The 12,344-nt window shown below is 45.0% G+C and overlaps 1 protein-coding gene across 3 annotated transcripts in view; it reads right to left on the reverse strand.

The window, feature by feature from the left end:
* Window positions 1-12,344, reverse strand: part of phrf1 (PHD and ring finger domains 1) — a 97,953-nt gene that overhangs the window by 14,556 nt on the left and 71,053 nt on the right. For 2 of the 3 annotated variants that reach the window (XM_078549329.1, XM_078549331.1), the window contains 2 exons: window positions 8,866-9,020; window positions 3,651-4,049 (listed from right to left, as the gene is read on the reverse strand). In XM_078549329.1, the coding sequence (XP_078405455.1) occupies window positions 3,651-4,049; window positions 8,866-9,020 (554 nt within the window). Of the gene's footprint in view, window positions 1-3,447; window positions 3,555-3,650; window positions 4,050-8,865; window positions 9,021-12,344 lie in introns of all 3 variants that reach the window. The other variant, XM_078549330.1, reaches the window with a different exon arrangement.

Below are 12,344 nucleotides of genomic sequence, written 5' to 3' on the forward strand. Positions count from 1 at the left end.
GTAATGCTTTTTTACACAGTGAGTTATGATGATCTGGAATATTCTGCTATTCTAGCAAATCTCTTCAGCACCATCTCCAAGGCCTTGACATCCTTAATATGAGGTATCCCTAAGAACGGGAGGACTCCATAAAATTATTGTATAACAGATACTAGTTTAACACTCATCAGAACAAGTCCATGGCCTTTCTTTTCAAAGTGGACTATTAATAGAGCTGACTGTGATTGGTGGAAGCAGATTCAATGGAAAAATTCAACAGGGAACTGGATAAATAATTGAAGGGGAAAAAATACATCGCTATGGGAAACAAATAGGGGAGTGGTTAATTGTATAATAATTCGGATAGCTGTTTCAAAGAGCCGACAGAAGCACAAGGAGCCAAATGGCTTCCTACTGTGCTGCACCATTCTATGATGTGAAGGCCTCAGTGCTACCATTTGGCATTCTCCCAAAGGAGCTTCAAGAAAGACCACCCACAGTTGGATCATTAACCACTGCAGAAAAACATAATTCACACTTGAAAAGGAGGCTGTAGCCATCACATTTGGTCCACAGAAACGGCACCGATAGCAGTAAGGACAGATTTATTTTGATGATCAATCATTAGCCATTTCTGTTGACATTGGAGCTAAAGAGTCCAAGTAGCTTCAAGACCATGCCTATCAAGCTGTTGGTTTATCACTGCAAAAGTGCACAGATCCAGTAAACAAAATACAGATGTTAATAAATCACCTTGGTTAGCCCTGAAAGATACAAAATCTGACAGCTGTAACTCTGCACATGAAATCACTGTTTTGAACATTATGTTACTGGAAGTGTTTGTAACTCAAATTAATATTCATTGAACTTATAAGGTTATATCTATCAGGTAAGATTGAACAGGCTTATCTCTAGGAAAGAGAAAGCTGAAAGAGGTCTTTATGGTTATGAAAGTTTGATAGGGTAGAGAACATGTTTCCACTTATGGGGGAGACCAGAACTAGGGATCATAAATATAAGATAATCACCAATAAATCCAATAAAGAATTCAGGAGAAATGTCTTCACCAATAGAGTGGTTAGAATGTAGAACTCACTACCGCAGTAAGTAGCATTATGGGGAAGCCAGATAAACAATAGGGAGAAACAAATAAAAGGATATGCTTATAAAGTGAGATGAAAAGAGGTGAGAGGAGATTTGTGTGGAGCATAAACAAAGGCACAGACCAGCCAGGCCAAATTTTGCTTGTTTCTGTACTGTACATTCGACGCAACTCTATGTAAGTTAAACTCAAACCTTTGTCACACATTATGCATTTACACTATAAGCATGGTCAGATGTGAAATAAAATATTATAGAAAAAGAGATGAAGTATAAAGAATTCTGGAGATAAATACAGAGCATTTAGTTTCAGAGCCATTTATTGGCATGCCTATGTGAAAATCACACTGCTTAGAGAGGGTGAATTTGCACTAAAAGCCTTGGCCTCTGTGTTGATGACCAAGTTCGGATTCCAGTGTTGGCCACTTTTCCAAGATTGTCTATATCTTGAAGAGAACTGAACTAAGCAAGTTACAAATCCAGCTAATCACTGAATTTGGCCTTCAAGACAATGGCAACAAATCCAAACTGGCTACTGTGAATGGGAACTTCCTTAAGGTGGTCTGAGGTCACTCATACACCATCCAGAACCATCAACCCCACCATGAAATGTTGAGAATTTCCTTTATATCTCCTGGGGTTTGCTAGAAAAACTGACTTCAGACAATGGTAAAATGCAGAATTTGTAAAATGTCGTGGAATACAGACAATCTTATCCTCACCTTGAAATCTCCAAAGACTGAGATGGTGATGAAGGTGATTAAATCCAGTCACACATGCTAGTCAGGAGATGCCTTTTTATCCAATGTACTGACCCATGTCACATGGCAGGACCAAGCACACACTACTGAATCATTGATAGGTAGATAGCTGCATACCCAGTTAGCTGTAGGAAGGTTAACATTACTAGTACCATTCAAAAACATGTTACACCATTATAATAAAAAGAAATGGCTGAAAAGTGGAGATGCAGTTTTGATTGGTAATGCAGTTCCAATTAGAATACCTGGGCCCTGTGACTTAGACCGTCCAACTTGGAAAAGACAGGTTGATCAAAACCTTAATTAGTCAGGATAAAACGCAGGGGTCACTTGGGAGTGTGACCTTATAATCCATCGAAAGATAGTCAGGCATCAAGTGTACCAGTCTATGGCCCAGATAAGTCACTGGGCAAGGTGATAACCAAATCAGTGACCCTACCAGTGGTAAAATCCAACATCCATCAACAAAAGGTTTGGAAAAAACTGTTAAGATCAACGCAAGAGAAGAGACATCTTTATCTTTGACATCAGTGAAACATCGTAGGTAGGTTTGAAAGATGCATGGATACAAATGCAACAAGTTAATTTTCAGTATACATGGGGAATATTTTTAAAATGTTTTGGAATGGCAACTGAATTATTGCAATTTAATCTTAAAATAGTCTTGGGTAATTTGCCTTAAGGTGAGGGAAGTTGTGGGTTAAATGATGTTTAATTAGATAAGGAACTGGTTCCATTAAAAGAGGGTGCAGGGTTCTATTTAACCTCTCCATAAGGATTTCCTTACAGTCAGGTTCTTTGTAAAATCATAGAATCTTACAACACAGGAGGAGGCCATTCTGCCACTGCCAGCACTTTGAAACAGCCTTTCAATTAGTCCCACTGCCCTACTCTTTCCCCTGCAATATTTTTACCCTTTAAGTATTTATCCAATTTTCTTTTGAAAGTTACGATTGAATCTGTTTCTATCACCTTTTCAGGCAGCACATTCCAGATCACAGCAACTCGCTGTGTAAAAAATATTTTCTCATGCTGCCTCTGGTTCTTTGGCTAACTACCTTAAATTTGTGTCCTCTGGTTACCGAATCTCCTACACTGAAGAGTCTCTCCTTATCTACTCCATTCAGGGTTTTGAACACCTCTATTAAATCTGCTCTTAACCTTCCCTGCTCTGGGGTGAACAACGCCCCCAGCTTGTCAAATCTCTCCACGTAACCGAAGTCCCTCATCCTTGGAACCAGTCTTGTAAATCTCCCCTGCATCCTCTGCAAAGATTTGGCATCCTTCCTAAAATGCAGTGCCGGGACTGAACGCAATACTTCAGCTGGAGCCTAACCATCGTTTCATAAAGGTTTAGCATAACTTTTTAGCTTCTGTACTCTATCCCTCTACTAATAAGGCCGAGGATGCCAATGTTTTTTTGAATAGCCTTCTCAACTTGTCCTGCTACCTTCAAATTTGTGTTCACGCACCTCCCAGGTCTCTCAGCTCCTGCTCTCCCCCAGTATTTGGTGCTAGTTCTGTAAGTATGCGTTCTGAGAGGATGGAACAGAAACTCCTGCTTGCAGAACTTGCGCTTACTTTCTTACAAAATCACAATACTGACCTAATAAAACAATGCTTGCACTGGAATACATGCAACACAGAACTAGGATGTGCATCATCAGTACAAAGGGAATCACTTCTCAGATACAGCTGACATACCCCAATGTTCTGCAAATTACAAACAAGCAACAGGTTTTAGCCCCCATCAAGAAGATTCTGATGGATGAAAACATAATTACTGCGACTGTGTTCAAACTCTCTTACATTTTCATTTTGAGCTTTGTCTTCGTTGGATTTGTTTTCGGTGTCCAGGTTTCCTTCTGTTTGCACCACTTGTGTTTCAGCAGCCAAATTAGCAGGAACAGGAGTAGCAGTAAGAGTAAGAGCAGAGGCAGAAGCAGGGACAGGGACAGGGATAGGGGCAGGGACAGGGATAGGGGCAGGGATAGGGATAGGGGCAGGAGCAGGAGCAGGAGCAGGAGCAGCAGTTTGGTAAGTGGGCTGTGGGAGTAATGGAGGCACAGCGGTGGAGCCAATCAGTGGGATATTCCCTTGCACGATGTACGGAACTGTAGGCTGGCTGACTGGTGCATAGGGAGGTGGATGTAGTGGTGGGAAAGGTGGCATGAAAGGTGGTGGTGGCATGTTGACTTGGTTAAATGCCTGCATGGGTGAAAGAAAAAGACTTAGAAATCCACAACAGTAAAATGTTTGTACCAATTACAGAACAGGTAGGCACTCACATAATACTGGGCCATACATAGCACTCAATTCAAATATACGTGCCCAAGGAGTGACCGAAAATTGGCAGCCATGGATCAGTAGGTAGTACATTTGCATTGGAGTCAGAAGGTTCTCCAATAAACTCCCACTCCAGATATTTAAACAAAGCTGAGGCCGACTCTCCCATTGAAACACTGAGGGAGCGCTGCACCGTCGGAGGCCCAGGGCTGAGGGAGCGCTGCACCGTCGGAGGCCCAGGGCTGAGGGAGCGCTGCACCGTCGGAGGCCCAGGGCTGAGGGAGCGCTGCACCGTCGGAGGCCCAGAGCAGAGGGAGCGCTGCACCGTCGGAGGCCCAGGGCAGAGGGAGCGCTGCACCATTGGAGGCCCAGGGCCGAGGGAGCGCTGCACCGTCGGAGGCCCAGGGCAGAGGGAGCGCTGCACCGTCGGACGCCCAGGGCTGAGGGAGCGCTGCACCGTCGGAGGCCCAGGGCTGAGGGAGCGCTGCACCGTCGGAGGCCCAGGGCTGAGGGAGCGCTGCACCGTCGGAGGCCCAGAGCAGAGGGAGTGCTGCACCGTCGGAGGCCCAGGGCAGAGGGAGCGCTGCACCGTCGGAGGCCCAGGGCAGAGGGAGCGCTGCACCGTCGGAGGGCCAGGGCCGAGGGAGCGCTGCACCGTCGGAGGCCCAGGGCAGAGGGAGCGCTGCACCGTCGGAGGCCCAGGGCAGAGGGAGCGCTGCACCGTTGCAGGCCTAGAGCAGAGGGAGCGCTGCACCGTCGGAGGGCCAGGGCCGAGGGAGCGCTGCACCGTCGGAGGGCCAGGGCAGAGGGAGCGCTGCACCGTCGGAGGCCCAGGGAGCGCTGCACCGTCGGAGGGCCAGGGCAGGGGGGAGCGCTGCACCGTCGGAGGCCCAGGGCAGAGGGAGTGCTGCACCATCAGAGGCCCAGGGCAGAGGGAGCGCTGCACCGTCGGAGGGCCAGGGCAAGGGGGAGCGCTGCACCGTCGGAGGGCCAGGGCAGAGGGAGCGCTGCACCGTTGGAGGGGCCATCCAGAGGGAGAACTGCATTGTCGGAGGGAACATGCAGAGGGAGCGCTGCACCGTCGGAGGGCCAGGGCAGAGGGAGCGCTGCACCCTCGGAGGCCCAGGGCAGAGGAAGTGCTGCACCGTTGGAGGGGCCATCCAGAGGGAGCGCTGCACCGTCGGAGGGAACATGCAGAGGGAGTGCTGCACTTTTGGTGGAAAAATACAGCAGGACATTACTGAGGAATCACTGCACCCTAGCGGGGGGAATATACTGACGGAGCACACCTTCAGTGTTGCACTCTAATATCAGTCCACATTAACTGTTAAGATCCTGAAGTGGGGCTTGAACCTATAACCTCCTGACTCGCTCAATATTTGATGCTGGAGTAAGATAACAATTAAAACAGTAAAATTATAAGGATCATATGAATTAGGAGTAATAGTAGGCCATTCAGTTCCTCAAGCCTGCTCAGCTATTCAATAACATCACGGTTGGTCTGATTGTAGCCTTACCTCCACTTTCCTGCCTGCATCCCCATAACCCTCAACTCCTTTGTCGATCAAAAATCTGGTTAACACAGCCTTGAATATATTCAATACCCCAGCCTCCACTTTTCTCCATGGAAGAGGATTCCAAAGTCTAATGAACCTCAGAGAAAAAAAATTCCTCCTCATCTCTGTCTTAAGTGGGACGGCCCTTATTTTTAACAGCTTAAATTGTAATTCCAACCCATTTATGAAGTGTGTCTTCTCCACCAGCTAGCTGGGTGTATTCAGCAGAATGAGGTTTCACAGAATATTTTTACATTTTATTATTCACTTGAGATTAAAAAATAAATGAATTCAGATTGTGTGGTGAATTTTGCACATTTGGAAATGATGAATACAACAACTGGGAGGGAAGAGCATTGCTCAATTTTAGCATCCAAGTATCAGCATCGAGCACACAGTAGATGCAAATGGTGACCCTCTTTCTATTTTGTTCCAGAAATGGTGCTCCCCCCAACCCCAAAACCATAAGAGGGCATGGATGTTACTACGACATCGGCATTATTCCACTTAATACACTAGCTATACTTGTGTGACTGATTTAGCCCCAGTACGTGACAATCACTGGGGTCCCAGCCCAAACCAGTTTGGAAGCTTGTTGAGACTGCCCCTAAAACATATTTCCCACAAAACTCATTAAGTCACTGGGAAAACAGGATGGGGCAGTGGGTACACGCTCACCATTCCACTTCCTAGGATCTAGGTCCAAAGTCGGCCCAGCCTGATCGGATGAAAATCTCCCGTCTTATGCAAAATGAGCTTCGGACACGTTCAATTCAGCTCCGGCACCCAGCTCACGGCACTAACTGGCAATCTCACTTAGAGAAGCTAGAGAATGCCCAGGAGTGGAAAACAGAAACAAAAGGTCACACTGATGCAGTCATGGTGCTGGAGTTAAGGCACATGGCTAGAACAAAGTAGAATGACCTTTACATTTCATCTGTGTAACAACATACATTGGGGTGCTTTATATTGACACTGAAGGCCTTAAGTAGGAAAGGTTCCAATCCCCAGCACTAAAAAATAATTAAAAACCTCATACAACTGACAGTAAAAAGAGAGATCATAGTATGGGCCCCAATGAAACTCCCCAAGGTGAGAAGAGGGTGTAATAATTCACTGCACCCTTCCATATATTTTAAATACAACTGGGTTAAAATCTGGCCTTGACTAAAGGAATGAAAGTATCCTCTGTCCACAGGCCTATGATAAGAACACCTGGGCACTTCTGACTTTAGCCCCTTCTGACAATAAAATGAACCTGAAATTTGCAAAGGAATAAATCAATCCTTTCAACCTCATACACCGCCTAGTGGCCAATTCAAGAAGAAGTGACGCTGGTCTGAGTACAAATCTACCCTTTCAGTTAGGGGAATAGTACAATGAGTGGGTGACCTAAGGGGGCAGGGGTGAACTAAAATATAGCAAATGGAAGAGAAAGCACATCTGTGAAGTGGCATTCTCAGAGCCATTTATTCTATTCAAAGTATGGTGTTTGATTGTCCAAGCATTCTCTTTCTAAAATTCTCAAACCTAAAAGCAGCAACATAATGTGATGTTGGCTGGGCATAACCTTATACGTGTTGTGAACTTTACTGATCACATACTTTGAACACTTTATTCATTCATGGGATTTGAGCATCACTGGCAAGGCCAGCATTTATTGCCCATCCCTAATTGCCCTTGGGAAAGTGGTGGTTAGCCACTTTCTTGAACTGCTACAGTCCCTGTGTTATCAGTCCACCCACAGTGCTGTTGGGAAGAGAGTTCTAGATTTTTGGCCCAGCAACAGTGAAGGAGCAGTGAATAAGTTCCAAGTCAGCCTGGTGTGTGACTTGGAGGTGGTGGTGTTCCCAATCGCCTGCTGCCCTTCTCCTTCTGGTCAACAGCGATCATGGATTTGGAAAGTGCTGCTTTTCACATCAGTTCAACTTGTGTTTTAGTTTCGATTATCATAGAACAGGAGGCCGCCATTCGGTCCAATGGACCTGTTGTATTGCTTTCAAAGAGCTATCCATTAGTTCCACTCCCTTTTCCTTTTTAAATGTTTATCCAATTTCCTTTTGAAAGTTATTGAATTTGTTTTCACTGCCATTTTAGACAGTGAATTCCAGACCACAACTCACTGCATAAAAAATTCTCGCTTCCCCTGTGTCATTTGCCAATTCACAGAATCACAGAGTGCAGTAGATGCCCTTCGGCCCATTGAGTCTGCACCGACACGTGAGAAACATCTGACTTACCTACCTAACCCCATTTACCAGCACTTGGCCCACAGCCTTGAATGTTATGACGTGCCAAGTGCTCATCCAGGTACTTTTTAAAGGATGCGAGGCAACCCATCTCCACCCCCTCCCAGGCAGCACATTCCAGACCGTCACCACCCTCTGGGTAACAAAGATTTACCTCACATCCCCCCTAAACCTCCTGTCCCTCACCTTGAACTTGTGTTCCCTCGTGACCGACCCTTCAACTAAGGGGAACAGCTGCTCCCTATCCACCCTGTCCATGCCCCTCATAATCTTGTACACCTCGATCAGGTTGCTCCTCAGTCTTCTCTGCTCCAACGAAAACAACTCAAGTCTATCCAACCTCTCTTCATAATTTAAATGTTTCATCCCAGGCAACACCCTGGTGAATCCCTTCTGCAGCCCCTCCAATGCAATCACATCCTTATCTTAAATCTGTGGCCTTTGGTTACTGCCCCTGCTGCCATATATCCAAGAGGAACCCACTTGTATCTATATATAGATTTTCAGTGACAATCCTCACAAGCGACCTAATTATTTGCTACAACAGATTAACAAAAACATCTCATTTGCATTGTTTAAAGCAGATTGACAAACAACAATAAAACTTCAATTCAACACTCCTGCTTTGCAACTGTTATAGAATCGATAGGTTTTTGCTAGCCAAGGGTATTTAAGACATAGAGCCAAGAGGGTTGGATGGAGTTAGGGCACATGATCTCACTGACTGGCAGAACAAGCTTATGGGGCTGAATGGTTTCATCTGGTTCCTATACACATTTTCTCTAACTCACATGAAAGGGAATTTGATAAGTGCAATTTGTTTAGAAAAAAATTAAAAAGTTTGCTTTTGGTATGAACCCTTAACCGCTATAATCACTGGAGAAGCAGAAATACGCCAGGACACTATCTGCAAGATCGAGAGGTGACACTAACCTGAGGTGGAAATAGACCAGGGAAAATTGGAGGAGGAATCATAAAATTTGCTGCTGGAGGCTGGAACATCGGCACCTGGTTTGGTGGTTGACTTGTTTCTGGAGCTTTCCAGATGCTTTCTTTGTTAAATCTCTGTGTCCTATAGAATGGAGTCCCTGTGGAAAAAAAGGATAGCTTTAAACCCAAAGCCAAATGTTACAACATCTAATCTGAACAGTATCTTTACAATGCTTAACATGTTAATATGCAACAGGTTCAAACCAGCATGTGTGGTCTTAATTAGCCTTTTACGTTCACGCAACAATTCTCAAGCTAGCATATTGTAATGTCTGCAATAGGTATTTGCGCTGAGTAATCATATCCCTTCAAGATCTAGTGTTGACAGGGGTTGGATGCACAGCAAGACAAAATTCAGTTTCTGTCCAGAAGGTATAGGGGAGGTTTCATAACCTGACTTTGTGCTTCCAGGTATGCTCCCTAGCCCTATCCTCCCCAATCAACATAAATAGTTTCTCTTTATCTACCCTATCTGTTTGTCTTACTATCTTGAAAGTTTCAATCAAATCACCCCTTAACCATCTAATTCCAGGGAATACAACCCTAGTTTCTGTAATAAAAATGGAAAGCGCTGTAAACACTCAGCAGGTCTGGCAGCATCTATGGAGAGAGAAACAGAGTTTCTATGACCTTTCATCAGAACTGATGGATGACTGCCATATACCCAAAGACCTTCAATACAATGAACTGGCCACTGGGTCTCGACCTGCTGGACATCCATACCTCAGCTACAAGGATACCTGCAGGTGAGTTATGAAGATGGTGGACATCAACACTCACAACTAAAAGACATCGATCGACAGCCAGGACCTCACATCAGTAGCCTGGAATCAGCAACTCAAAGCAAAGTTATCAAATATTCAATAATGCCAGGCTAGGAGGAGCAGAGAGATTGAATGAGGCAGCTCTGAAATTATAGAATGAGTTGGATAAAAGATATAAAGTCAGCAGAACAGTGGGTGATGAAACGTAATGCAGGGAAAGCCAAGATACTACACATGGGATGGACAAAAAAGAGTGAATCACTCATGCCCTGTGAATGGAGCTGCAAGAGACCCTCCTGTCACAGTAAACTAAGCACGAAGCATGTCAACCAGTGCAGAGCAGCAATTAGCAGGGTATTGAACTATAGCCAGAATGGTGGAACATATGCCAGGAGAAGTAATGATCAGACTGTACAGAGTTCTCATCAGACCATGACTGGAGCACTGGGGCTATTTCTGGCCACAATGAAGTAAAGGAGATATTCCACTGATTGAGGCAATGCAGAGAGAAGCCATAAGACTGATTTTCAGTGTCAGAAGTCTGAGGGATTGAGGAAAAACTGGAGAGACTTGGGCTATAAAGATTGGAAAGGGGGGAGTTCAGGAAGATGATCTTACAGACGGATATACGATTGTTAAGGGTGTAGAAAAAATTAACCTTCAATATTACATTAGAGCTAGGAGACACAACATGCATGTATGTAGCTACTTTAATGTTGTAAAAATGTTCCAAGGCACTTCATAGGACTATTAGCAGACAAAATTTGACACAAGCCGTAGAAAGAGATATTAGGACAAAAACTAAATAAAAACAAAATTCTGGAAATACTCTGCAGATCAGACAGCATCTGCTGGAGAGAGAAACAGAGTTAATGATTCAGGGCAATGTCCTTTGGTCAGAATTGATGCTCCCTGACTTGCTGGGTATTTGCAGCATTTTCTGCTATAAAAGAAATATTAGGTCAGGTGACCAAAACCTTGGTCAAAGTGATAAATTTTGAGGAATGACTTAAAGGAGGAGAGAGGTTGACACAGATTCAAACTAGAGAAGGGCACTTTGAAGAGTGATATCAGGAAATTCTTCTTTGCACACAGAGTGATTGACCAGTTAGGGTAGTGGAGGCAAAAACCCTGGACGCCAAAAATGGATGGAGGGGAGTGGCGGGGTGGAGGGGAGTGGCGGGGTGGAGGGGAGTGGTGGTTGTAAGCAATGGGCCAAACGGCCTTTCTCACTCAGAATTATGTGAGAGTTGGTGTACAAGAGGCAGTAGTTGCTTGTGCAGGGTGTCTCAGTACATGCCCATGTCCATCTACATCCAGGTGCCTCCGATATAGGAAGGATGAACTGAATATTACTCCTCAGTTGCAAAACCCAATGTCTGAGCCAGGGGACTGAGGTCTGGCTTTAATGAAGAGTGTGCAAAATTGAATCACAAGCATGGCCATAACTGCCGGTCTCAACTTAAGCAGCAAGGCGTGAGACTGTCAAAGGTTACGTGTTGGAATGACATACTGTCCTCCTTACAAAGTAAAGAAGAAACTGAAATGCTAGCTATGAGCTCTGCTGTGTTAGAGAGTTATAAATCACAAATATATTTTATTAAGCCATTTTACATTTTGACTGTCTGATGCATTGAAATGTCCAGGTTTTGTTTTATTCTTTCATGGGATGTAAGCATCGCTGGCAAGGCCAACATTTGTTGCTTATCTCTAATTGCCGTCAAGAAGCTGGTGGTGATCTGACTTATTGAACCACTGCAGTCCATGTGGTGTAGATGCAACAGTGCTATTAGAAAGGAAGTTCCAGGATTTTGACCCAATGGCACTGAAGGAACGGTGATATAGTTTCACGTCAGAATGATGTGCGACTTGGAGAGGAGCTTGCAGGTGGTGGTATTCCCGTGTGTCTGCTGCCCTTGACCTTCTAGGTGATAGAGGTCGTGGGTTTGGAAGGTGGTGTTGAAGGTGTTGCTGCAGTGCATTTTGTATATGGTTCACACTGCTGCCACTGTGCATCGGTGATAGAGGGAGTGAGTGTTTATGGTGGATGGGATGTGATCAAGTGCTGCTTTTTCCTGGATGGTGTCGAGCTTTTTCAGTACTGTTGGAGCCACACTCATCCAGGCAACTGGGGAGTATTCCATCACACTCCTGACTTGTGCCTGGTAGATGGTGACAGACTTTGGGGTGCCAGAGGCGAGTTACTCGCCACAGAATTCCCAGCCTCTGGCCTGCTCTTGTAGCCACAGTGTTTATATGGCTAGTCCAGTTCAGTTTCTGGTCAATGGTAACCCCCAGGATGTTGAAGGTGAGAGATTCAGCAATGGTAATGCTGTTGAATGTCAAGGCGTGATGATTAGATTCTCTCTTGTTGGAGATGGTCATTGTCTGGCACGTACGTCACAATTGTTACTCGACTCATTCCTGGGATGAAGGGCTTATCTTATGAAGAAAGGTTGAACAGGTTAGGTCTATACCCATTGGAGTTTAGAAGAATGAGAGATGATTTTATTGAAACATACAAGACCTTGAGAGGACTGGATAAGGTGGATACCAGATGGTTGTTCCCTCTTGAGGGGGAAACTAGAACTCGGAGGTAGTTTATGAATAAGTGGTCTCCCTTTTAAGACAGATGAGGAAATTATTTTCTTTCAGAGG

This window comes from Cetorhinus maximus, chromosome 9 (genome assembly GCF_964194155.1).
Source record: "Cetorhinus maximus chromosome 9, sCetMax3.hap1.1, whole genome shotgun sequence".
Taxonomy (NCBI): Eukaryota; Metazoa; Chordata; class Chondrichthyes; order Lamniformes; family Cetorhinidae; genus Cetorhinus; species Cetorhinus maximus.